Source organism: Molothrus ater, chromosome 16 (genome assembly GCF_012460135.2).
Source record: "Molothrus ater isolate BHLD 08-10-18 breed brown headed cowbird chromosome 16, BPBGC_Mater_1.1, whole genome shotgun sequence".
NCBI classification, from domain to species: domain Eukaryota; kingdom Metazoa; phylum Chordata; class Aves; order Passeriformes; family Icteridae; genus Molothrus; species Molothrus ater.
The window spans coordinates 7725412-7748415 of record NC_050493.2 but is presented as its reverse complement, the minus strand read 5'-3'; the positions used below and the strand labels follow the sequence as shown (position 1 = coordinate 7748415).

General features: G+C 46.5%; 1 protein-coding gene and 1 long non-coding RNA gene across 2 annotated transcripts; one reads left to right on the top strand and one right to left on the bottom strand.

Moving 5' to 3' along the window:
• Nucleotides 1-37: 37 nt before the first annotated feature.
• GPR139 (G protein-coupled receptor 139) lies at nucleotides 38-17402 on the bottom strand. The gene is made up of 2 exons (XM_036392822.2): nucleotides 17222-17402; nucleotides 38-4484 (listed from the first exon to the last, which is right to left on the bottom strand). Exons 1-2 carry the CDS (start codon nucleotides 17340-17342, stop codon nucleotides 3550-3552), a joined length of 1056 nt encoding a protein of 351 aa, XP_036248715.1. The 5' UTR covers nucleotides 17343-17402; the 3' UTR covers nucleotides 38-3549.
• Nucleotides 17165-20143, top strand: LOC118692775 (uncharacterized). Its single transcript, XR_004981183.1, has 2 exons — nucleotides 17165-17263; nucleotides 19149-20143. It is a non-coding gene; the product is annotated as an uncharacterized LOC118692775 (long non-coding RNA).
• Nucleotides 20144-23004: the final 2861 nt, after the last annotated feature.

The window sequence follows — 23004 nt, the reverse complement described above, 5'->3', positions numbered from 1 at the left end:
GAATCCATAAATCAAACAATAGCTCCAAACACAGTAGTAAGTTATGCACCATAATTTATTATAATACAAACAAGTTCGTCAAACACAATATATTGTCTACTTATGAAAATATCAATATTCACAATTTAAATAGGTGATAGGTCCCATAATTTTATATACCAGCAACTCATCTAAAAAGTATTTTGTTCCTAGCTGTGGTCTTCAAGAATGCATACCTATAAGTAATTGTAAAACTGTCCATTCACAGCTTATTTTTTCTAATTGTAGATACTTGAAATATAAATTAGAGTACAAAAGACCATCTCCACAACAAAGATGGTTTTGTCTCCAGAATACTTTTTCCCTAAATAATGACACTATATGTGCTTGGTTAAGTTTTTCTATTGGAAAATTAGGAGGTACAAATAATACAGCAAGACAATGGCTAGTTAGCAACAGTCATTGCAAGATGCTTCACGCAACCAAAAATAAGGCAAGTATTATCAACAGCAGCTCCCATATGGCAGACTAAAAAGTCAAGACTTTATTATCCAAACTGGACTCTAAGAAGGCTTTGAATGTTTGCTAACAAGACACAGCTTGATCCAAAGCCCTCCTAAAACAATGGGGATTGGAAAAACCAACCACAAAACCCACCAGCAGCCTTCCCTTTAACTTCAAAGGGGTTTGGAAGCAAGCTTTTAAAGCCCTGCATTACCAGAAGTGAAATTATCAATCCACTGTACATGAAAATTGCACCTTGTCATCCTAAAAGGATATGGAAAACGATTGTGAGCTTTTCCAAATAAGTTACGAGAACTGAATGTGTTATTTTTCATAGGGAAAAAATATGCAGAAAGATTTTTGTTTTTAAATATGGTAATTTACAAAAATACATTATCAGGACAGAAAAAATCAGATGACACTGATAGTTTGCAGGATAAACATTATGTTACAAAAATTAATAAGTCACAGCATGTGAATGGCAGCATATGCCATGCACTTAATTGAATTTTTTTTAATAAATAAAAGCCCTAAACATTCACTATTTTCTTTAAGGTTACTATTATATTAAGTCGAATAGTGAACTTCTTGTATAAATAGATATTTTTTCAATAGATACATTCTCAAAAAATGAACCACTTATCTATATAGATATTGCACTTCAGACTCATTCACATTTAACTCAGACAAGCATTCCTCATAACAAATGTAGAATAAAAATAAGTTATAAATACAGTGTTTTTCCAAAATGAAATGTACAGTACCTTTTCCATAAGGTAACTTTGGTTACTATCAACTGACAAAGACCAGGGGGAGGTTTCTGAGAGAAGGGCAGGGAGGATGGCCACAAAACTGATTTTCTGTAAAACACTATAAAGGGAGCAATAATTTTAACCTTGTCATGACCAATACAGCAAGGCTGAGCATCCCTTTTACACTTTATTATTGCAAGGGTGAAGCTTTGAGATCACAAGGATGAAGAGCCAACAGACTGAGAAGCTCCTCATTTCTCTTTGGGGACACTGAAATGGATACCATCCCTTTGGTGGGTGAGGCTGGAAAGGTTCAGCTTTGCCCTCAGCCCTCATTTCCCCAGATATGCCCCTGTCCTTGCTCTGGACTGTGGGGTCCCTGAGGTGCCTCAGCTGAGCAGCTCTGCCACTGGGAGGTCTCTGGGCATCCCCTCTCTGCCCTGAGCAAGCCTGGATCTCTCTGGGGAGCACCCCTCCATGCTGTGCCTGTGGCCTGATATCCATGGCCTGGTGTCCATGGCCTGGTGTCCATGGCCCGGTGTCCATGGCCCAGTGTCCATGGCCCAGTGTCCATGGCCTGGTGTCCATGGCCTGGTATGCATGGCCTGGGCCTTCTGCTGCCATTCCCTTCTGGGGGAGTTGAGCTCAGCTCTGGTGGGGTTGGCTCTTGCAGGATGTGGGTACCAAGCATTGTGCAAACACCACCTCTGTGGCACAAGGGAACCAGGCTCTTGTCCTCAGCAGGACTTCACTTGGCATTTCTTAGGGGATTTGCACCAAAGCTGAGCCATCCATGTGTTTTAGAGAGATTTTTTCAGCCCCCTGATCCCACCATAGCAGGACTGACTGGATCTCTCCTCAGAGGTCCTCTCTGTGTTAATTCCTGATGCACCACGAGCTCCCTGCTGGATGGAGATGGGCACAGGCACAAACACAGTTAGCACCAAGCTACCACTGATCCTGAGGCTCTGCTGTGTGCACTGACCATGCTGGGCTTGTGTTCACCACACACCTTCACTGCCCTCACACCACACACACTGCCCTCTGGTAAGTGCCCAGTGAATAAAGAGGTTGTGGCATGTGGCTCCCAGAGACCACGTGCCAAGATCTGAAAGGGAAAGAAATTTTTAAAAATGCATTTTCAGCCTTCCTGTAAATCTCTTATTTTCTACACTCAGCATTGATGGGATGCTGGTTTTTGAGTGTGAAGGAAGAGAAGCTAACCTCCTCTAAATAAGTGGAATACTTAGATCAGCTTAAACTAAGGCTTCAATGTTTTTACTGCTGTTGGGTATTTAATTAATTTCTTTCACAGTTTTTTGGGTTTTTTTTTAAAACAACTAAATGGCAAATCTGCAAGAGGATGGCATCATCCATCAGGAGAAAATCTCAAGGTTTTTACATGGTAATTCCTAAAGGCCTGAACACAGGGGATAACTGAGAATCTGTATTGATTAAGAAGGAACTTGAAGGCTTTGATCACTGCTCACAGGAGCAGCTTCAGTGAGAACTCTCCTTTAGGCAGGACTTGGTTTCACCCTTGAAAGTCCTTAGACACCATGACTGAAATAGTTGGGGAAAGATGCTGCTTTTGTTCTTGGCTCTAGAGACATCCCTCCCTCCCTCCCTTGAGCTCCCCTGTCTCAGTCACATTCTTAAATAACAACTTAAAACACACAAATATTGGCAGCTTGCAGGATTGCTTTCCATGCCAAGGCTGCAACAGGTACTGTATCAGTCCTCAAGCTTGTTCAAATGAGCCACAACCAGGCTAGTCACCATTTGTGTCTCACAGGCTGCCTCCTGCAAGGAGGCCTTGACAGCACAACTGTGTCTGGTGGCATTTCATGCCAGAATCGACACATCATTTTTGGCAAGTGCACACTCCAGAAATGGCACCTTCCACAGTACACAAAAGCATCTGTTTACTTTCTCGATAGCAAACTGATGGTCAAGTAAGGTTTTGTTGTGTTTTAAAAGGTTGTAATTAAACACTGCTGTGGCTTTGCCCTTCTGATGACTTTGGATTGCACTGGTGTTGGGATGCAAAACGTTGGAGTGTGACTGAACACTAAGACTTGAACTCTGAAGCATATTCAAAATGCTATATAAGAGATGGAGGTGTTTGCCTTCTCACTTTTGCTCCTAAAATCAAGTGCTCCTGTTTCCTCTCGACAGTCTGATCTGCCCCTGGCCGCCCAGGGAAATGAAATCAAATGACCTCTCTTCAAAACAGCCATTTCAGAAAATTACATCCTGAAGATGTAACCACTTGAAAGGAACTTGCACCCGGAAACTCCAACTATTGGCCTTTTCATGGTGATATTTTTATAGGCTTCCCATTCTTATCATACTGGTAAACAAGCATTTTGATGCAGTGAGAGTTGGCTGGGGAAATCCAAGGGCTGCTCGTTATGGAAAAGTTATGGTTTGTATAGAATTGCACGGGTTGCTTCTGACACTTAAAGAAGGCTTTCAAGGTGGCAGCTGCCATTGTGCGAAATCTTTTGCTAATAAAACAGTAGAGGAAGAAATTAATTGCAGTGTTCAGCAGCGCCAGCATATTGGCGATGTCCGACACAATATGGACCAGCCAGCTGTTGTTTATAGGGGACACGTAGAGGTGATACAGTATCATGATTATTCTTGGTGCCCACAGTATGGCAAAAATAGAAGTTATAGTAAACAAGATGGCTGTTGTTTTCCCCGTGGAGTACCCTCGCAGGCGGAAATTGCTCTTTCGCCGCAGCTTGTACACGATGATGGAGTTCAGGATGAAGAAGATGGAGCAGGGCACCAGGTACACAGTGAAGCAGTGCACCCAGATCAGGACGTGGTGCATGGACGTGCTGATGTAGTCCTCAATCCAGATGTTGGGCCACCAGTAGTAGGGGATGCTGGTGAGGAAGCAGGTGACGTAGACGCTGACGATGACCTTGCGGGTGCGGGCGGGGTAGGAGACTGTGTGGTACCTGAGGGGGTGGCACACGGCGATGTAGCGGTCGATGGTCAGCGGGACCGTGATCCAAATCGACGTGTGGATGGAAGAAAACTCCAAAACCTCAATTATTTTGTCCAGTACCTGAGGCATCTGTTTGTTTAAGATGAAGTCTTCCATGAGGAAGTCAACAAAGACGATGAAGAAGAGAACCAGGATGTCAGCAGCAGCTAGAGCTAGAAGGTAATTATAGGAGGACTTCTGCCTGCGAGCTACAAGCTGGGAGAGGATGATGACTGTCAAGATGTTTGCTGTGGAGAAAGAAACACAGAGTTAGGCTATTAAGATGTAGCATCAGATTTTCTGAGCGCTTCCTTGAAGTTGTTCAAGCAATTGGCAACATGACCACCTTAATAAAGTTCAAGAAACCAAAAGGAAAACACTCCAGTGGGGTCTCCAAGAGAAGCTGTTGCAATGACAGGAGCATGTGGCCCTGCTCTCATCTGTGGAATCCAGCCCCTGAGCAGGGGGTGCTGGGGCTCCTGTCTGAGCACACAAAGGGACTGGTAGCAGGAGAGAAAAGCTCACTCACACATTTTTTCTTCTTTCTCACCTTGCTTTTTTCACTTTTTCATATAATAAGGGATGAATGAGAAGGGTAGTGAATATAAACAGCCCTTGTAGTACTTGAGAGATTTGCTGTAGCACTAAGGTGTAGCCAAATTTTAACTACTTCCTCTTGTTTACTAGAACTTACTGTGCAGTCTTGAATTGGAAAAAAAATAAAAATTCCTATTATTCCTACTATCAGTTTGGCTAGAATGAGACAGACAAGATTGTTCCCATCAGAGGCTGGTATCACTTGGCTAGAATACTTGAAGAAGTGCTTAAAAATCAGAGATCTGGTTTACTGTACAAATGACTGCCAAATGCTTGTAGTTGATACTTTCCCAAGTTCTGTAAATCACTTCTTCTGGGCATTCAGTGCTTCAAACATTTCTGCCAGCTTTGATGGATTTCCCAAAACAAATCAACAATAATTGTAAAGATTCCTTTAAACCAGAGAAAAAGGAAGTTGCTAACATAAAGGTAATGACAGCCCAGGACACATCCTACAACTGAAAATGCTTGTTTGGTTTTTTTTTTTGTTTTTTTTTTTGGTTTTGGTTTTTTTTTTCAAACTGTTTTACTTGGCACTGAAAAAACTTCCTCCTTCATGAATGCCTTCAAAGCCTGCTGTCTGGGAGCAGATTTCTGCCACCATGGAAATGAACCACAGCAGAGTGAATGATCTTGACTAACGGCCCTCACCTATTTCTGTGTTAACTGAATGTATTAATTTTGTTCTTGGAAAAAAATACAAAACCAAACATGACAATCAACTGACTCTTTCCCTATATAAAAAAAAAAAAAAAGAGAGAAAAAGAAGCACGATCTTTCCAATGGTTCTGTCTCAAATTGCCTTTAGGGGAATTTTCCCAATTCTGTCCTCCATTAACGCGAATGCAACTGCATTGATTTCAGCTCAGTGCAGACGTGGGAGACAAGAGGTGATGCAGCCAGAACTGCTGTGTCATTTTTCACTTCCTTGCTGAGAAATGCCTCTGCTGTGCCTGCTGATGAGCCCTGGAGATGCAGTGAGTGATGTACTGTCAAGGAAATCCTCGAGCTGGAGTGTTTATCATGGCTCTGCAGCCACTGCTGGTTTTGGCCAGCCAGGCTGACTGGCTCAGCTTCACAGATATTGGATGTGACCCATGGGGTGCATCTTCTCTTTAAATCCTCTGGATTTGACTCATTCCAGCCCCAGCAGCTGGAGCCAGTGAGCAGCAGGGGGATGTCTGAAGGCCCTGGTCCCTGCTGGTAACTCTGCCTGACTGCCAGAGCAGCTCCTGCAGGGGTGCTGAAGCCATGCTGTGTGCAGGTACAGCAGCCCTGCTCCTCACACTTTCTATCTATTGCAGGGCTCCTGCTGCTTGCTTCTAACCCCACTCTGTTTTGCCACAGGAGCAGATTTATGAGCAGTCCCTTGTACCCTTTGCCCCTGCCTCTCTCAGGGTTTCAACACACAGCAGTGTGCTGAAATGTAAGTTATTTATCTAAGGCCAGCAAGCCTTGCTTGGTGAGGCAGATTAGAAAATTGATCTGACAAAGTACACACCAGATCTACCCAATTTTTTCTGCAAGGGTTACTGTATCTTGTACTGGAAATGCTTTCCCTGGGATCACTTTAGAGCTTTTTTCTTGCTGGATGATATGAAATATAATAACACCATTTACTTTGGGAAAGCAGACACATTCTGGGGTGCAGCAGAAAGTTGCCAATATGCCAGTGTCTTAGCACAGGGTCTGTGAGTATTTTTGCTGCTGCAAACTTTAGGGAAAGTGTGGATGAGCTATGGATGCCTCAGTCCTTCATCCATTTCCTAGCCAGTGTTAAGTTGGTCCTTGGTGTGTCCTCAAACAGTATCCAAAGCTCAGTAAAATGGGAAGTGGGAGGGCACACCACTGTGTGACCAACTGTGTCCTTGTGCCAGTCTCTCAGTAACTCCTGAGTGTCTCCTCAGTGTGCTGCTCTCCTCTGGGCAAAAATTACCCACTGGGGGTGAAAGGTGATAGAAGAGTATTTGTGATCATATTTTAACCCTGCTGACACTAATTCTTGCACTAGCGTGGTAGCCTGTGATGAGAACTGTGGCAGAGATGATGACGATGATGATGATGGAGATGTAAAAATATTTGTCTCTGCTGTAATGTAGGTGGAGTTACATACAGCTGCTGGATAAGTCAGTGCCCCTAAACTGTCCTGGATGGTACTCTGCCCATTTCTTGCAGAGTATTTTCTAGATACTAAGTGGTTAAGATCATTTGAATTTGAAAGAGATTGATCAGTGTGCTGGGAGATGATTAGGGGATGACAGATGGGAATTTATGCCAGCATCACTTGCTGCAGTGCAGTAGTCTGAATTTATAAATATCTGTTTGAGAACCAGGGCTTGATTGGGGACTAGCTGGCTGAAGCCTTGAGGTGCTGCTGGCAGATTTAGCAGCAACTGTACAAAATGGCAGTCTCAATTCTTTTGCTCCAGGCATGAGGACATGAGACATTTGAGACACAGCATCCAAAGTCTCTGATAGCCAAACACCTTTGTTCCAGGCTGCTTCTAAAGCAACCTTCTAACTCAGCCAGGCTTCATCACAGGACACCTACATCCCTCCTTTGACATCCCTTCTGAATTTATCAGCTTCTGAGTACAAACTGCAGCCCCAAAATTCACACCATTGAGGTCCTTTGTGTCTGAGAGGGATTTTCCTTTAGGAGTAACTTTGGTCCCTGTATGGGTTTGGGTTTACTTCCCATAGCAAAGCTGTGCTGCCTTGGCTGCAGAGTCTGGGCAGTCCTCTGTGCCTCAAAGCAGTGCCTGTGCCCCAGGGCACAGTTTTACCCCAGTTCTCATTTCATGGATTGCAGCCATCACTCAAATAGTGTCTAAACATGGCCTTTGCAGGGCATTTGAAGAGCTCCTTTCAGTGACTATTTTCACTGCATGTGAACTTCAGCAGGAGTGGTTGTATCTGTCTAAAGAAGAAATAGGCATAATTCTGGGCTTTATTTGTGGGGGTTTTTTTTGTTTTTTTGTTTTTAATTGAGAGCACTTTGCACGTACACAGCAGCCTGTGCAGTCAAGTGGCCTTTACAGCACAAGCAGCAGCTCCCTGCATTGGGAACAAGGTGATTCTGTAGTTCAGCAGTTCAGCTTTATAAACTACCTACATGAGGAGCCACGAGTGCTGCTCACTGAGCATGATAAACATGAGGTCATGGAGTATAATGGACAGCTTTTACCCAACACAGTTGTTGCTAGGATCACCACAAATTATTGTGTGATGTGTGAAACTTCTCTGCAGGCTTAGCAGTGGTCACCTGACTGGCACAGAGACAGCTTACAAATGGGAAATTTTAAGTTGCTTCAGAAAAAAATGTTAGAAACACCTCCTTCTCAGATTTAAGAACTACAAGAATGTAAGTACAATATGCTAAAAAAAAGCTGTGAAAAAAGGGATGTTCTGGCTTGATGGGAATAGATGATTTCCTCTAAGCTAGGAGGCAATATTCAAATGTAAACAGCTACTGTGTCCAGCAGGCAGATCTGACCACGGTTCCTAACACAGCTGCTCACCAATAGCTACCAGACTGGAGATGAGGATGGCATTCAGCCCTTATTTTGTGTGGGAGCTCTCTGGAGAAGCTGATGACAATGGGTGATTTCTGACAAAGGTGCTACATCACAGAAGTTATTAACAAAAAAAAACCAAAACAAGAATACTGTGGCAATGCAAATACATTATAATTACTCATGTTGGATATAGCTGGTATGTGATCTTTTTAAACGACCTCTGGATGCTGTTTGCCCTTAAAGAAGATAGGGTAGGTCCACATTTTCCTCTTACAACCAATGTAGATCAAACTCAGCACTAGAGCAGATGGGGACAGACTGAACAGTGCTTGAGTTTGTTCCTCTTTTTTATTATCATATCCTGAGTTCCTTCCTTAAACTGTTGCGAAGCATAAAGGGATACTTTATAGAATATAATTAGTGCAATACAAATTTTGTCTTCCCAGGGAGTTCCTGTGAGGATTGATTTTTGAAAATAAATGGATTTATTTGTTATTCAGCTGTCTGAATGCTGTCAAACAGCACACAGCAAGGCACCCCATGAGGGAAGAGCTGTCAGCTTCTGCTAGTGCCTGCATCATCTCCCAGGGAATGGAGAGGGGATATATGCCAGAAAAAAAAAAAAAAAAGAACATCATAAAACGATGGTAGGCATGGATGCAGGATTGCTACTGGAGATTTCACATCTTGTATGAAGGCCCTCGTGTGGCTTGTGCTTAGAAAATCCCATGTGCAGGGACAGACCATGCCAGTTCTGAGGGTGGAAGAGAACCTGGATGTAGAGGATGCCCAAGCTCCTGCCCAGGACAGCCCAAACTCCCTCCTGTGTGCAGGAGCCCGGGTTAGCGACTGCCAGGGAAAACACAGCACAGCCCTGTGCTTACAAGTCACAAGTGAATGAGACAGTCAGCGCCAGAGGCCACACTCTGACAATGAAATCTGGCCTCTGGGGCCATTTTTCTCACTGACAGCATTTATTAGCTGAGATGGCTCTGGGGAAGGATGCAGTGAATGAGGTACTCTGCTCTGCAGCTGGCACTAGCCCTCAGTGGGTCACAGAGGCCAGAGAAGGATTTCAGTCCAGCACAAGCACTTCCTCACTGGTGGAGGGCACAGACACAGCACTGGCACAGAGCTGCCAGGGGCTGATACTCCCTCTGAGCCTGCCAGCCACTGAGGCTGGAGTGCAGCAGCTTGTCTGGCAGAAAGGTGTCATTGTACTGGGCTGCTTCTGGCTGTCCTAGACCACTGGAGGCTTCCTGGAGCAGTCTGTATAAAATAGGGCTGTTTCTGCAGTATGAGAATGGCCCAGAGGGAACACTGGGCTAAGGATGTGGGGAGGTCTGCTTTGGGCTCACTGGGGCCACACGTGTGTGAATGTGACAGGGATCTGGTTCTCCTCTTGCCATCTTCACCCTCCTTGTCCACCTTTCCTGAGATGGACCTGCAGAGCAGAAAGTCTCTAAAGAATCCCAGACATTCCTCCAGCCACTCCAAAGCCTTATTCAGAGGTAACCACACAAGGATAAAAATGTCTAAAATGCACATCTCAAAAGTCTAGCTTTGCATCTTGCTACTAGAGCAGTACAGCTTTCTAATGGAAACTGCTGCTGGGAACAGAAAAAGTGATCTGCAAAATGATGCAGAAAACATAAAGGGAATTTGGTTATTCATGCAATGTATCTGGACAGACAGGGATTTTTCAAGGCAATTTGGGTGTCTCATTTGGCAGGTGTCTGTGCCTTCTAAATGTGGGCTGTCAGTGCAGTGTAAGGGGTCTCAAGCTGAGTAACTCGAGCTCCAGGGTGACAAAACAATTCTACCCTTTTGATACCAAATGCCAAAGTACTGAGGCAGGTGCCAAAGGTGTTTCATGGGATGACTGGGATAGAGAGAGGATGTGATATCATAAGGACATTGCCATGATTTCTTTACTCAACATGAATAATTAAGAGGATTTTACCTTTGATTGTGGTTTTGCTAAAATAAACCAGTCTTTATGTCTTCCTAAAGCATTAGGTAATGCAATAGGAGCTCATGCTTGCAAACCCCATGGCCAAGCTTTCTCAGAGACAATGCCAATTTTACACAGTATGCAGGAAATTACAGACTTTGTAAAACCACTGCAGTTTGGCTTTATTCCCCCATGGAGAATATACTGCATCCCCACTAGATATATCACTCTTCAGTGTGCTAGTCAGGACATTGAAGAAAACACACTTGGAGTGAACAAATATGTGAGAAATATCCTAGTCTGATGTAACTGACTGACAGGTGATTTGTCTTGAGACCCAAAGCAACCTCTAGAGCACCTGTCCATGCAGGCAATACTCCATATGATGGAGAAGATGGAGAGAATTAATGACTGTACATTGCAGGGACTCTGTTTCAGGTGGTAGAAGGGAAGATTTCAGTGTTACAACAGGCAAGCTTCTCTTTTCTTCCATGGATAGAGGGATAAAATTCTTTTTGGTCATTTTCTCTACTGCTAATTCTGGTCCTGCTTGGCTGCCTGCACTTCATTCTCTCTGCACAACCACACTGGGGACCTGAAGGACAACCCAATACCATCTTCTCCCACGAAATCACCCCAAGAGCAGCACCAAGGGCACTCCAGACACCAGGTTTTAGTATCTGTAAGTACATATCCTGCAAAATGAAAAGCGATTTGTGTGTAAGGCCTCCTGTGCTCAAGAAGTGAATTTTGGCTTTATTTCCTTTTCTGGTGTCTCAAATCTAATGAGAAAAGAAATTTTAGGCTCAAAAAGACCACCTGAAACAGCAGGTGGAAGCTCTTGTGGACAGGGATTGCTTTGTCCTTGGTGTGTGAAAGCAGAGCACACAGCCCACCAGGACATCTCTGTGTTGTTTGTTTGCCCACACCAAATCGTGACGTGTGTGGTTAAAGGCCTTCTGCTGGCTTGTTTCTGCTGATTCACCCCCTCCTCACAGAAGGGAACAGAAGGAGGATGAGGAGGAGAGAACTAAGTAAGGGGGTGGATGAAGAACAGCAGGATATTAGACTGCCTAGTGCTTCTGAATGTTTTGACTTCTTAACAACTGGGGGCTCTGCATTACCCACCTACCGTGGAAACTGGCTGTGCTCTCTCTTTTGTGTCGTTGTCATTTCAAGGAAAAATGTACTTTGGAGTTTTTCCTTTCCAATCCATTTTAGCAGCCTGCCATGCAAGGTTGTGCACTTCATAGTCTGCTGAGCCTCCCAAATATGGCACCTCATTATCATTACAGCCCTGACAGTGCTGCTTCCTACTGACGTGGCAGAAGAAATCCAAAGTTAGCAATTGCACTCTGTCTAGTGGCATCCAGAAATGTACAATCAACTTCTCCACAATCCATGCATTAGCATGGATTCAGCCACATGCTGTCTTTCAGGCTGCAGGATTTTAGCAGCTACAGGCTCCATATGTACTGGCCAAAGGAAATCACTCCCATCTGCACACCTTGCTGTCACCAGTTCTGTGCAGGAACAGAATGAATCTATTACTTTTCATAATGGTTTTCCTCTCCTAAAGAACAAGCACTCATTTTACTATAGGAAATGACTCATTTTAAGCATGTTAGCAGCAGTTTTGTTCCCCTCTGTCCAGTACTGCTACTGTAAATGAGCTGTAATGCCCTTCAGTTGCTCCAATAGCCAAGCTAAAGTTCTGGCAACCTATTTGTCCCCTTTTTAGTAGGATGCAACGTACTGGCCTTGTATCCAATTCAGATTTTAAGTCAGAGAATATATGGCCTTTGAGTAAAAGGGGTGGTTGAATCAGGTCTCAGGAGGGTTTTGTTCTTATTCACTAATGAGGAGCAGCAGAAGAATGCTGTTTTTTCAAGGTCATAACTCTACATTGTCACAACTCTCCCACTCGTATTTTCAGATCTTCCTTTGGCACTTCTATTTTTCAGGTGTGCTGCTATGAGAAAGGCTATTTATCCAGGTGTTGGAAATGGTCTCTTTAATCAGAAGCCTGTGATTGCAGAAGAATATACTAGGCAGCAGATGGCAAGAATCCAAAAGGAGTCAGACACCTCACAGTGCTGTGTGCTCTGTGTACACCTCCCTCTGCCTGCTTTGGCATTTACTGCTACTACACGCCACGTGAGTCACCAACAAACATTGCTGGCTGTGCCCCTTTCTGCTCGTGGCACCAGCTGGGTCACAGCTGTGGCACAGGGACAGCAATGCCCTCCAGGTCTCGTTCCCCCACACAGCTGAGGGGTGCAGGGAGCACAGCTGGGCTGCTGCACAGTGGTGGTCTCTGATCAGGGCTGCTCAGCCCACCGACAGTACCTGCCCTGCCAGGATGATGACCCAGGCATGCACATCTCCCAGAGAGCCTCCTAATTCCAAACTTTATAGAGAGAGAAGGCTCCAGAAGGATCAGGTCTCCATCTTTTCTATGCCTATGGCTATAGTGCAGTTTGCACTGGCACAGTGCACCATGTGTCAATCCAACACCCTAGGAAGCATCTGCCTTGCTGTGCAAGGACAGCCAATCTGTCATCTGTCAGGGCAAGGTCCATAACGTGTATCTGTCTCTTCACAGAGTGTTAAACCAGTTAGGCACCCCTGCTGAGCTGACAGTTTCCTCCAGGTCAAGACTGCAGCTTCTCTCCCTCCACGTGGAGCCCTGTGAATGCACTCTGTGCTTGGCTGGGCTTTCAATGACCCAGGTTGTCCCCATCCCCACGTCACCTTGTTCAGCAGCAGGTCTGACATGAACTCTACCTGTTCACACCTTCCAGCTGGGAGCATCCAAGCATGTCCAGGCTGCCTTCCCAAACTTGTGGAGTCCTGAATCTACATTTAGATCGGTGTGACTGGGTTACTGCAAAAGCCTGATGCACAAATAAATGAAGCAGCTGTGGACCAGGCTCCTGAAGTTTGGAGTGGCACTTCCCTGGGATGTTGCTGTGAGTCTGTTGCCTCCTGGAGATGCTGTAAAGGTGCTGTGCTTTGTGTCACTGGGATGCAATGATCTCTGGAGCCAAGGGACATCCCAGGTAGGCAGCTGACTAGGGAGCAAATGGAACTAGCAATCCCACTGGGACTGGCTAAGGAAGCCAGATTTCACTCTGCCTCTCACACTGTCAGGAGGAGATGAGCCCTGGGAACTTGGATCAGCCAGACCTTGATCTAGGAAATGCTGAGGCTCTGTCCTTTCAGGCATTCCTGATGGAAAAGTGACTGCATGCAAGGCAACTCCACTGCTGCTGCTCCCCTGATGAAGCAGGAATCAAGGTCAAAGCCAGGTGTCTGCAGCAAGCAGTGCTGCTTTTGTGCCTGACCTTCTTGGCTGTGTTCAGTGGCCCCACCACAGAAGGAGCCCTTTGGTGCAGGTGCTTTGTGCAGCTCTCACTGACAAAGGGACTGACTGAGAGTGGTACCTGTTGATCTTTGCTTTCTCACCTTTACCAGCCCCCTCTTGGACTGAATCCACGCAATTTATTCCCTCCTCCATATCCAACACCACCCCTTTCCTAGATTTTCTCTCACTAAAACAAGGAACATTTCTATTAAGACTTTTTCCAGCCCTTCTCTTGCCTCCCAGCTAACTGCAGGCTCTTCAGAGGTTCTCTCAAGGGGAGAGACAGACAAGGGGACTATAGGGTTAACAGTGCAAGGGCTGCAGAACAGCTACAATAAATGCTCCATGAAATCTTCCCCAGTGCCTCTGCCTGGCATTTTCTTCTTGTTCCCTGCAGCCTTATCCTGAGACACCCCACTCCTGGTAGCAGGACCACGTACCTGCGGGACACCTTTGCACGCCTGCACTCAAAACAAGTTTCAGGAAACTGTCTCTGTCTTACCAGCCTCTGCTTAGAGGGAAAAGAAGCAGCCTCCTGGCCCAGCTGGCATGATGACCCCTGGCAGAGCTGCAGCCACCTGGGGAGCAGTACCAGCCATGCAGGGTCAGCGTGCAGTGGTGCCTCTGTGGGTGCAGCCTGAGCAGGGATGAAGGGAGTTCATTTTGCTCTCTCTCCTCTCTGCATCTTACAGGCTTTCTGGTGCCTGGTTGAACAGAGAGGGAGAAGGAGCCACTGCTGAGAGCAGGGTCTGCTGAGGTGCCTGGTTTATACAAGGGCAGGAGGCAGAGGATGCTTCTCCTGCACACACAGCCAGGCCTGGCAGCGCTTGGCCTCAATGTGGAGTTGTTGAGTTAGTGAAATTTCCTTCAGACTGTACAGCAGGAAAGGTAGAAACAGTTAACTGGCTTCCCTTCTCCTCAGTGTTTTGCCAAGATTTGTGGCAAGGATTTAACTCTTTCCATTTCAGCAAAACACTGCACTAGTGCTGTGTTTGAGGAGAGATGCATGACAGGGTTTCTCTTAAATTCTTGGCATCACACTGAGCTAATTAAGATCCCATGCAGTTCAGGACTCTTTTTCTAACAGCCAATAAAGTCTCCTACCTTTACAAATTTCTAATGTTAAAAAAATGAAGAACAGCTTCAAATTAAAACATGAAAAGCTCTTCTTAACACTGGTGTCACCCTGTACCCCATCCTCAATGAAGCCTGGCTGTGTGAGTCTTCCCCTAAGCACATCCAGCTTGTTCTCATCTCTGGGCAGTCTCATAAATTTCTCATGCACTCAGTTGTGCATTTACTCAGCATACTGTACATGTGCAGTGAGTCCAAGTGTCAGTGCCAGTCCTCAATGTGCTCTGGACACATCCACACCTGATCTAAGCCCACTGAACTCAGCATGCTGTGCCACCACATGCTTTGGCTAGCTCTGTTAAGCACTGGCACTGGTGCCACTGCTCTAATCAACAGATGTCTGATCCCTTGAGAAATGCAGGAGACCACTGCTAATTTGCACCACATCTGATTTTAACCATGTTCCTAGAATGACAGTGTTAGGTCTGTAATTACAATGCAGCATCCTCAGGGAGCTGGTGCAAGTATGTGCAGAATGTTCATTAAATGATTTTTCTTGTCTGTGCATGCAAGACTTTTCCCCATTTCAGAAACATACAAAGGCAAGCTTAGCCACAGAGTGCTTCATGACAACTGCTTCACCTGATAATCCTGAGAGGGTCTTGCTCAGTTTCTAGGGGACTGGTGCTGAATTCAGAGCCTGTCATTACTATGGACATCTAAGCAGCCCCTGAGGAATTAATAAAGAGGAAACAACCTGCTATCCCCGCTGGCTGGGTCTCTTCAGGTCAGGGCTAAGACTCATCAATGGTTTGGAGCACAGACACTTGCCTGTGCCGTGCATCCTTTGTGGGTAAATACAGGACTTAACTTTCCAGTTCTCTGAACTATTAGCCAATTGGGAAATTTTAATTACAAGCCATAAATGGGGGAAAAAAAACCCCAAACCAAAACAACACCAAGCACATCAATTCATACAGAGTGGTGATTGCATGCATGATGCTCAGAGGCAGGCTTCTCTTCATGCCTGATTAAAAATTTTTCTATGAAATAATTGCTTGAAGAAGAAATTGAGGTGAACAAGCATTTAGAAACTGTAGACTATGACCTATCATTGCTGCTTGCCATTCCACATGGCACTTAAAATGTGTGGCTCTACACAGACACAACCAAACTCTCCTTTACCACACCTTAAAATACCAATTCACCTTGGTTCATCAGAACTTTTCCCCAACTTATTCTACCTGTCCTTGGGATCACTCTAAGTCACTCTTGGGCTGGAGGTGTTAAGCCAGTGAGCAAGACACGCTGTTTGTGCACCCAAGCTGTGCTGGGATGGCAGCTCTGCCTACAGCAGCTCCCCTTGGTCCTGAGTGCTGAGGCATCTCACTGGCAGCCCCAGGCAGCCCCTCGGGGGGAAGCAGCTGCTCAGTGCCTGTCTGGGCTCAGACAGTGCTGCCGATGTGATGCTGGGGCTGCCTGCTGGCAGTGCAGCCTCACAGGTGTTCACATCCAAGCTTAGGACATCCTTTCCTTTCTTATTTATGATGCTTCTAGCTTTTCTTGTTCCAAGCATTCCTATCTCTCATCTCTGTCCCCTTTTTAAGCAGGAAATTTTGCTCAGGATTATACACTCTGGAGACTGGTGCCTGTCAGCTGGGACTTTCCTCCAAGCCCTGTACCTGCACTCAGGGGTCTCAGCGTCAGCATTGCCATTGCCTTTGCAGTGCACTGACCTCGAGACTGGACTCTCTACCTCCTGTCCTGCTCCACCAGCCACAGGGACAGGCTCACGAGTATGACAACTGCCTGCTGAGCTCCTGACAGCGTGCTCCTTCCCCACTCAAATTCCGTGGTGGTGGCGCGTCCCTTCCTAAAGCCAGCCCTGCCCCACGGAGTCGGGTGGGAATTTGCAGCAGAAAAACTCGGCAGCTACACTTGTGCTCACTGCCGGCCGGGCAGGCGAGGTGGGGCCGTCCGGGTACCGCTCTGGGTACCGCATGGACAAAACAATGGCAGAAATTTCACGACAGGCTGACTCTGTGTGTCAAGTTCAAAGTCAGGACTGAGGGCAGAGAGCGAGGGCAGGCAGGGACAAACCCCGGCGAGGGAGTCAGCGCCGGGACAGCAGCGCTCCGGGCGGGGAGATGATGCTGCTGTCCGGGGGATGCCGCTGTCCGGGGGATGCTGCTGTCCGGGGGATGCTGCTGTCGGGGGGATGCTGCTGTCTGGGAAATGCCGCTATCCGGGAGGATGCTGCTATCCGAGGGAAGCTGCTGTCGGGGGGATGATGCTATCCGAGAAACGCTGCTGTCCGAACCGCCCGCGCTCATCCCGCCGGGCACGCGGAGCCCGGGGCATCCCGAGGACACGGCGGGCGCTGTTCCCGCCCCGCCCCGCCCCGCACAGCGGGCAGGAGCCGCTCCGGCGGGCGCTGCCGGGGCCCCGCAGCCTCGCCCGTCCCGCGGCACTCACCCGGCAGCCCGAGGCAGAGCAGCAGGCTGTAGTAGACCACAGGTGCGTACCCCAAGCCGCAGCCATAGCGGTGGTGCGCCAGGAGCGAGCCGTTGTGGAGGTGGAGGTGGTTGTGCTCCATGGACCCGCTGTCCCCGCTGCCGGCGCTCGCTCCCCGCACGGGCCGCCCCTCGCACGCTCCGCGGCGGCGGCGAGCGCGGCGCGGCCCCGCGGCGGGCGGCGGCACATGGCGCGGCCCCCGGGCGGCCGGCGGGGCCGGGCCGGGCCGGGCGGGGCGGGGCGGGACCGGCCCCCGCCTCGGGCCGCCCCCGCTGCGAGCGGGGAGCTCCGCCGGGAGCCGCCGCCTTCCCGGTGGGCAGCGGACTCGCCCCGCAGCGAGCGGCAGGAAACGGGGTTTTCATCCGAGCTGGCGCACGAGTGGGCAATAGGAGAAGGGCAGAGGCGAGCGGCGTGCCTGGCTGCAGCCCTGGGCTGCGCTTCGCACCGCCCGGGGAGGCAGCGGCTCATCCGGCGATGGGCGTTTGTGTCTGCGGCATCAAAACCACAGGGTTAATATTGCAATGTCCCCTCGTCTCCCCGCGGTGCCGCGGGGTCAAGGACGGGGCGGGCGGCGGGGACACTGCCGTGCTCCAGCGGGGACACTGCCTTGTTCTAGTGGGGACACTGCCGTGCTCCAGTGGGGACACAGCCGTGCTCCAGCGGGGACACTGCCTTGTTCTAGTGGGGACACTGCCTTGTTCTAGTGGGGACACTGCCGTGCTCCAGCGGGGACACTGCCTTGTTCTAGTGGGGACACTGCCTTGTTCTCGGCGGGGACACTGCCGTGCTCCAGCATGACACACTGCCCTGTCCAGCGGGGACACAGCCGTGTTCCAGCAATGACACACTGCATGCTCCAGCAGGGATGCCCTCGTGGACGGCTCCCGCAGGACAATGCTGAAGGGAAATCACAATTTCTAAAATCTTCACCCATTCCTTAAGGCTTGTGTTCGTCAGTACATAGTCTCAGGTACAACTAATAAAGGATTTAGAGTTAGGCTTGTTACATTAGGGTGATTGAGCCCTGTCCTTTGTGCTATTGGGTGGGCTGGTCAGGTGTGAGTACATTGATATGTCCAGGAGGTCACAGTTTAGTGATAAAATAGAAGTTTCATTGCAGTGCATGCCTACTAAGCAGAAAACAAGATGTCTTTTCACCCAAAGTGTGTAGGGTTGAGCCCATAGACCAGCACTGTGAGTTGGAAGAACCCCCTGGGTTTCTGAGGCTACCAGGAAAAGCCACGAGGGATGTACGTGTGTGAGAGGTTGGTCAAGGAGTGTCTGATACACACAAGATACAGTAGGTGGCTCACAGAAGTAAATAAAGATGTGATCCTTACTCTCTGAAAACATCTGACTGTTTAGGGTGGATAATGGTGAACCATCAGGTGACTAAGTAAGGACTTCTGCACCTTTGGATTTCCATGGTCTTGTTTGAAAAAGAGTTTAGCTTCTGTTTGGAAACACAACCAGAAGCAAGTAAGGCTCTGGTCTTGTGAGGACTTGAGTACTTTGCTCAGAGAGTCAATAAGATTATTCATGTGCTTAAATGCTAAATAGGTCTTTTAGAACAGTACTGAAACTGCTGTCTGCCTTCCCAGGTTAAACATGCTGGAAAAAATATGTTTTTTCTCTGCTTTTTCAGTGGATGTCTTCAAGAAGGTAAGCTAGAGTCTGGTGGTACAGCTTTTATGTGGATGTATTCCTTTTGAAAAGAGTATTTTCTAAAGCATTGATTCAAATAACCAGCAGAAGTGTTTCCAGAAGTGTATGTGGAGGTGATTATATAGTATAAAGTCCTGTGAATTCAGCTTTGTCTGTTTTTTCCCTCACCTACTGAACTTTTTTTTATTTTTTCTTTTAAGTTCTTCTCGTGTTTCTGCAGCAGATCTGAGGAAGAAAGAGATCTTTTATTGCTTCCTGAAAGAGAAGTGATTTTTCCTGGAGCCTTTTCTTGGGGGCAGTATCAGCAGGGCTGGAAGCCTGACTCACTGTTTGGAAGCTACGTGAAGCTCATCAGCAAAACAAAACACAAAAGAAGGGGATGGCAGCGGAGCAAGTGATGGTTTAGAAGTGCCACAAGCAGTTTGCAGCACTATGAGTTCCTCAACTTTCCAGTTAACAACAGTGAAATGCCATGAGGAGCTGGAGGCAAAGGAAGAACCTCTGCCATCTATTTTCTGTTGTGCTGCTGCCACTTTGAAGTTTGGCCTAGTTTTGAACATCCTGAGCAGTAGGGCTTCCCTGGAGAGGGCTATTTCTACAATAGAAGCATATGTTTCCTCAGAGCTAGAATTGTCTCCAGGGCACAGTTCAGGTAGCTGCTCATGTGCTGAGGAGAGCTGATTGTAGTAAGAATCTTCTCCTCTCTCCCCATCTGGAACTCTCAGCGGAGCCTCACTCACAGGCGGCTCTGCTGCACGTGACATGTTTCTGTGTTGTAAGAGGAGGGAAACTGGGAAATTTGTTCACATTCACTAATGGTTCCCTCTCTCCAGCCCTGCAAATGGAGAGGCCACAGAAAGTAAAACTGCTCCTTATAGCTCAGTTGGCTTAAGTGAAGCTTCTTGAGGAACTTTTCTGCCTTGCTGCACCAAGAGCTTCTAAGGCAGAATGAGCTGGGTTTCAACATCTGATTTGATTTTGCTTCACTGAAGTAAAATCAGTGAAATCCTTTGTAATATATCAGAATTAAAGGCCCAAAGTAAAGGTGGAGATTGCTCTTCTGTTCTGTGTGTAAATGGTATTCGGAGGGGCTTTTGCCCTTCAAACAACTTCAAACCACTTTTGGCCTAAATGAAATGAATTTGCTTGTTCTGCTCTCTGAATTGTGCAGCAACAGAACCCCAGACATAAATGTCAATAAAGGCAATTCAAAACTAACCACAATGCTTGCTTCTACTTATAGGTATTTATTTTTAAGCTTCTCGATGTTTTCTAAAGGAATGACATTTATGTGTAACATCAGGGCCACAGTGAGGAGGGCACTGCTCTGCTGCAGAATTAACAGACAGATGCCTCTGGAGCCTTGAGGAGAGCAGTTCCTGAAGCTCATCTCCTAAACAGCCACATGCTTAGACAGGGAATGATGTTTATTCTTTTCCTAAGAGCAGTTTATTGTTATCATGACATGCTACATAACAATAACAGGTGGATGTGCTTCACTTCAAAATTCCAGAGGCACTTGAACTTGGTTATCTTTCTTTTACTTTTTTTTCTGAGGAAATGAGCCTTCCTAAACAGCTAGAGAGTGATTCTGGGGGCAGGAGGGTGGAGTGCCAAGTTAGTCACACACACCCCCATCCACTGGGGCTGTGGAACAAAGCACTGGTGACTTCAAGAGACAGATGCCATTTACTGAGGGAGTTGGGAAGAACAAAATGTTGAGTTGTTGCAACACATTGGTGTGAGTAACATTCCTGGAAGATAGCAAAGGTGGAACTGGAAGGGCAATGGTGGAGCGTGTAAATGGATTGGGAGAGGCTGTGTGAGGCTAGAGGAGTCTCTCAAAGGAGGAGGTGTCGTTTGGCCAAAAATATGTGTGTTAATATTTTAGTACAGTTACAAGAGGCCAGGGACATTGGCAAGAGAACTGGTTTAGGGCCTGATCAAAGTTGTCTTACCTTGCAGGATTTAAACTCAGAGCTGCTACAGAGAAAATGTTACCTATAGGAATGACAAGTCTTAGATTATACCTTATTAGATGCATGTAATTTTGCTGCAATGAAACCCTTTTCTTCAAAGCAATATTTTAATTTTTCCCTACTGTTAGAATGCAGGATAATTGAGTCAAATTCTACTCCTTTTGAGTTAAAGAAGTGTCTATATCAATAGCATTCTGCAGGTCTCTCCAGACTTGGAAGGTGAGGGAGACCTTTCTATATCCTCATAAAAGCCGCTAAGGTAAAAAAGGTGATTGTGCAAGTTCTTTGCTAGAGACTTCGCAGTCCCTATGCATTGGCAGGCTCCAGTTTTATGAGAGAATAGTGAAGATTTATTAATTTTTAAGGTCAGAAGTATTTCTTGTTGCCAGGGAAGGCTGTGGGTGCATTGTGGCTTCTGCAGCTTGTGCTGCAGGTCCATAGCCTGCACCCTCAGGCTCCCCAGCCCTGTAGACTTCTCTTCATCTCCTCTTCCTCTGGCCTCATATCTCCTTGGAGACACCATGAAGGTTACAACAGGTCTCAAACACTGTCTGTAATGGAACTTTGCCTATGTGAACCTACTGAAAACAAGTTTAAAGCTTTTAAACACCAATTATTTCCTTCTAGAATTAAATGTTTATTCCCTGAACTCCCTTTTAGGTTTCAGCTGACAAATCTCATTGTAATTAATTTGAACTCTATTGTGAATACATTTTCCAAGGGAACAGAAAGCAGATGTGATAAATGCCTGAACATGAGATTTAACCTAACATCTGTTGTTTTAAAGAAGAGTTACAAAACAAACTGTGTTTTGTTTGTGTTTAATTGGTAGATGATGCACCTGATTTTCCATTGTACATTTTTAGGTTACATTGAAAACATCTGATAGAAATGTGCACTGAGATAAACTCACTTGACCTGTCCAGCTTGCAGTGGTTATGACAAATTAGTGCTATTTTTGCAATAGTCAGCATATAGGTGGTGTTTCAGATAAAATGAATCTGTTACACACAATAGAAGTCAAACCCTTTCTGGAAGACAAGAAAGTGAAAAGGATCCATCAGGAGCTTGCATGATGTAATTGTATGATGCTTAACTATGGAATTACTGGGTTAATTCATATCTTTAACATAAGCATATGCTTAAATCCTTTGCTGGGTTTAGACACAAATAAATTAGAATTAAAATGTAACTACTTGACAAATATTTCTGAAGGTGGAGGCTAATTTATCCTCTCCCCAAGGTGAAAAGAAAGAACATGAGATTCATGTCACAGACTGCATTTCCTCTACTGCCGTTTAAAAAGTTGGATTTGAAAGTTCTCAAATGTTCAAGTTTGCTTGGGGTGGAAATTCCCAGTGGTTTAACTGTAGAAATGGTGTGGCATGCACAGAGCTCACAGTGGAAGGCTGACAAATGGAGGTGACACTTCCTTACCCCGTTACTGAGCAGAAATCCACTCCAGCCTGTGAATACCAAGAAGAAGGGTGAAAACAGTTAAGATTATCTCTTATTTTAAAATCATTGTACCGATAATTTTTACTAATTATTGAAAAAAATGTATTACTACAGCATTTCAATGCATTACTATTTGCCATGCTAAACCTCATCAGGCCTCATTTCAGGATCAAGTCACAAAGTTAAGTACTCTGTTCTGCAGTTTAGGGTTTCCTATGCAAATGCCATTTTTGGCTGGTGTGATTAAATCCTCCCTGCACATCTCAGAATAAGCTACGTAATTTGGATTTGGAGCTTTCCTTTAAGAAAATCCATAACCCTCCCCATAGTGACTTGTTGGAGCTTTTGTGGTTTTGGAGCGCAGCGAGCGCCGGCCGCGTCAATGCTCCCGTTCATGGGGCTGGAGTGGCCCCTGTGTGGCACGGGCGTCACTGCCTGGTGACACAGCTCCTGCAGACAGTGGCTTGTCACGGGGGGTGGCTCTGGCACGGCTGTGCCTGTCACAGGCGTGCACAGCAGCACCCCTGCAGCCCCTGCAAGCCCTGCAGCGCTGCAGCTGCGCGGGTGCTGAGCACTCTGAGCCTGTTGAATTCACAGGCAACCCCCGACAAGGGGGAGACAATGATGCATCTGACTCCATCT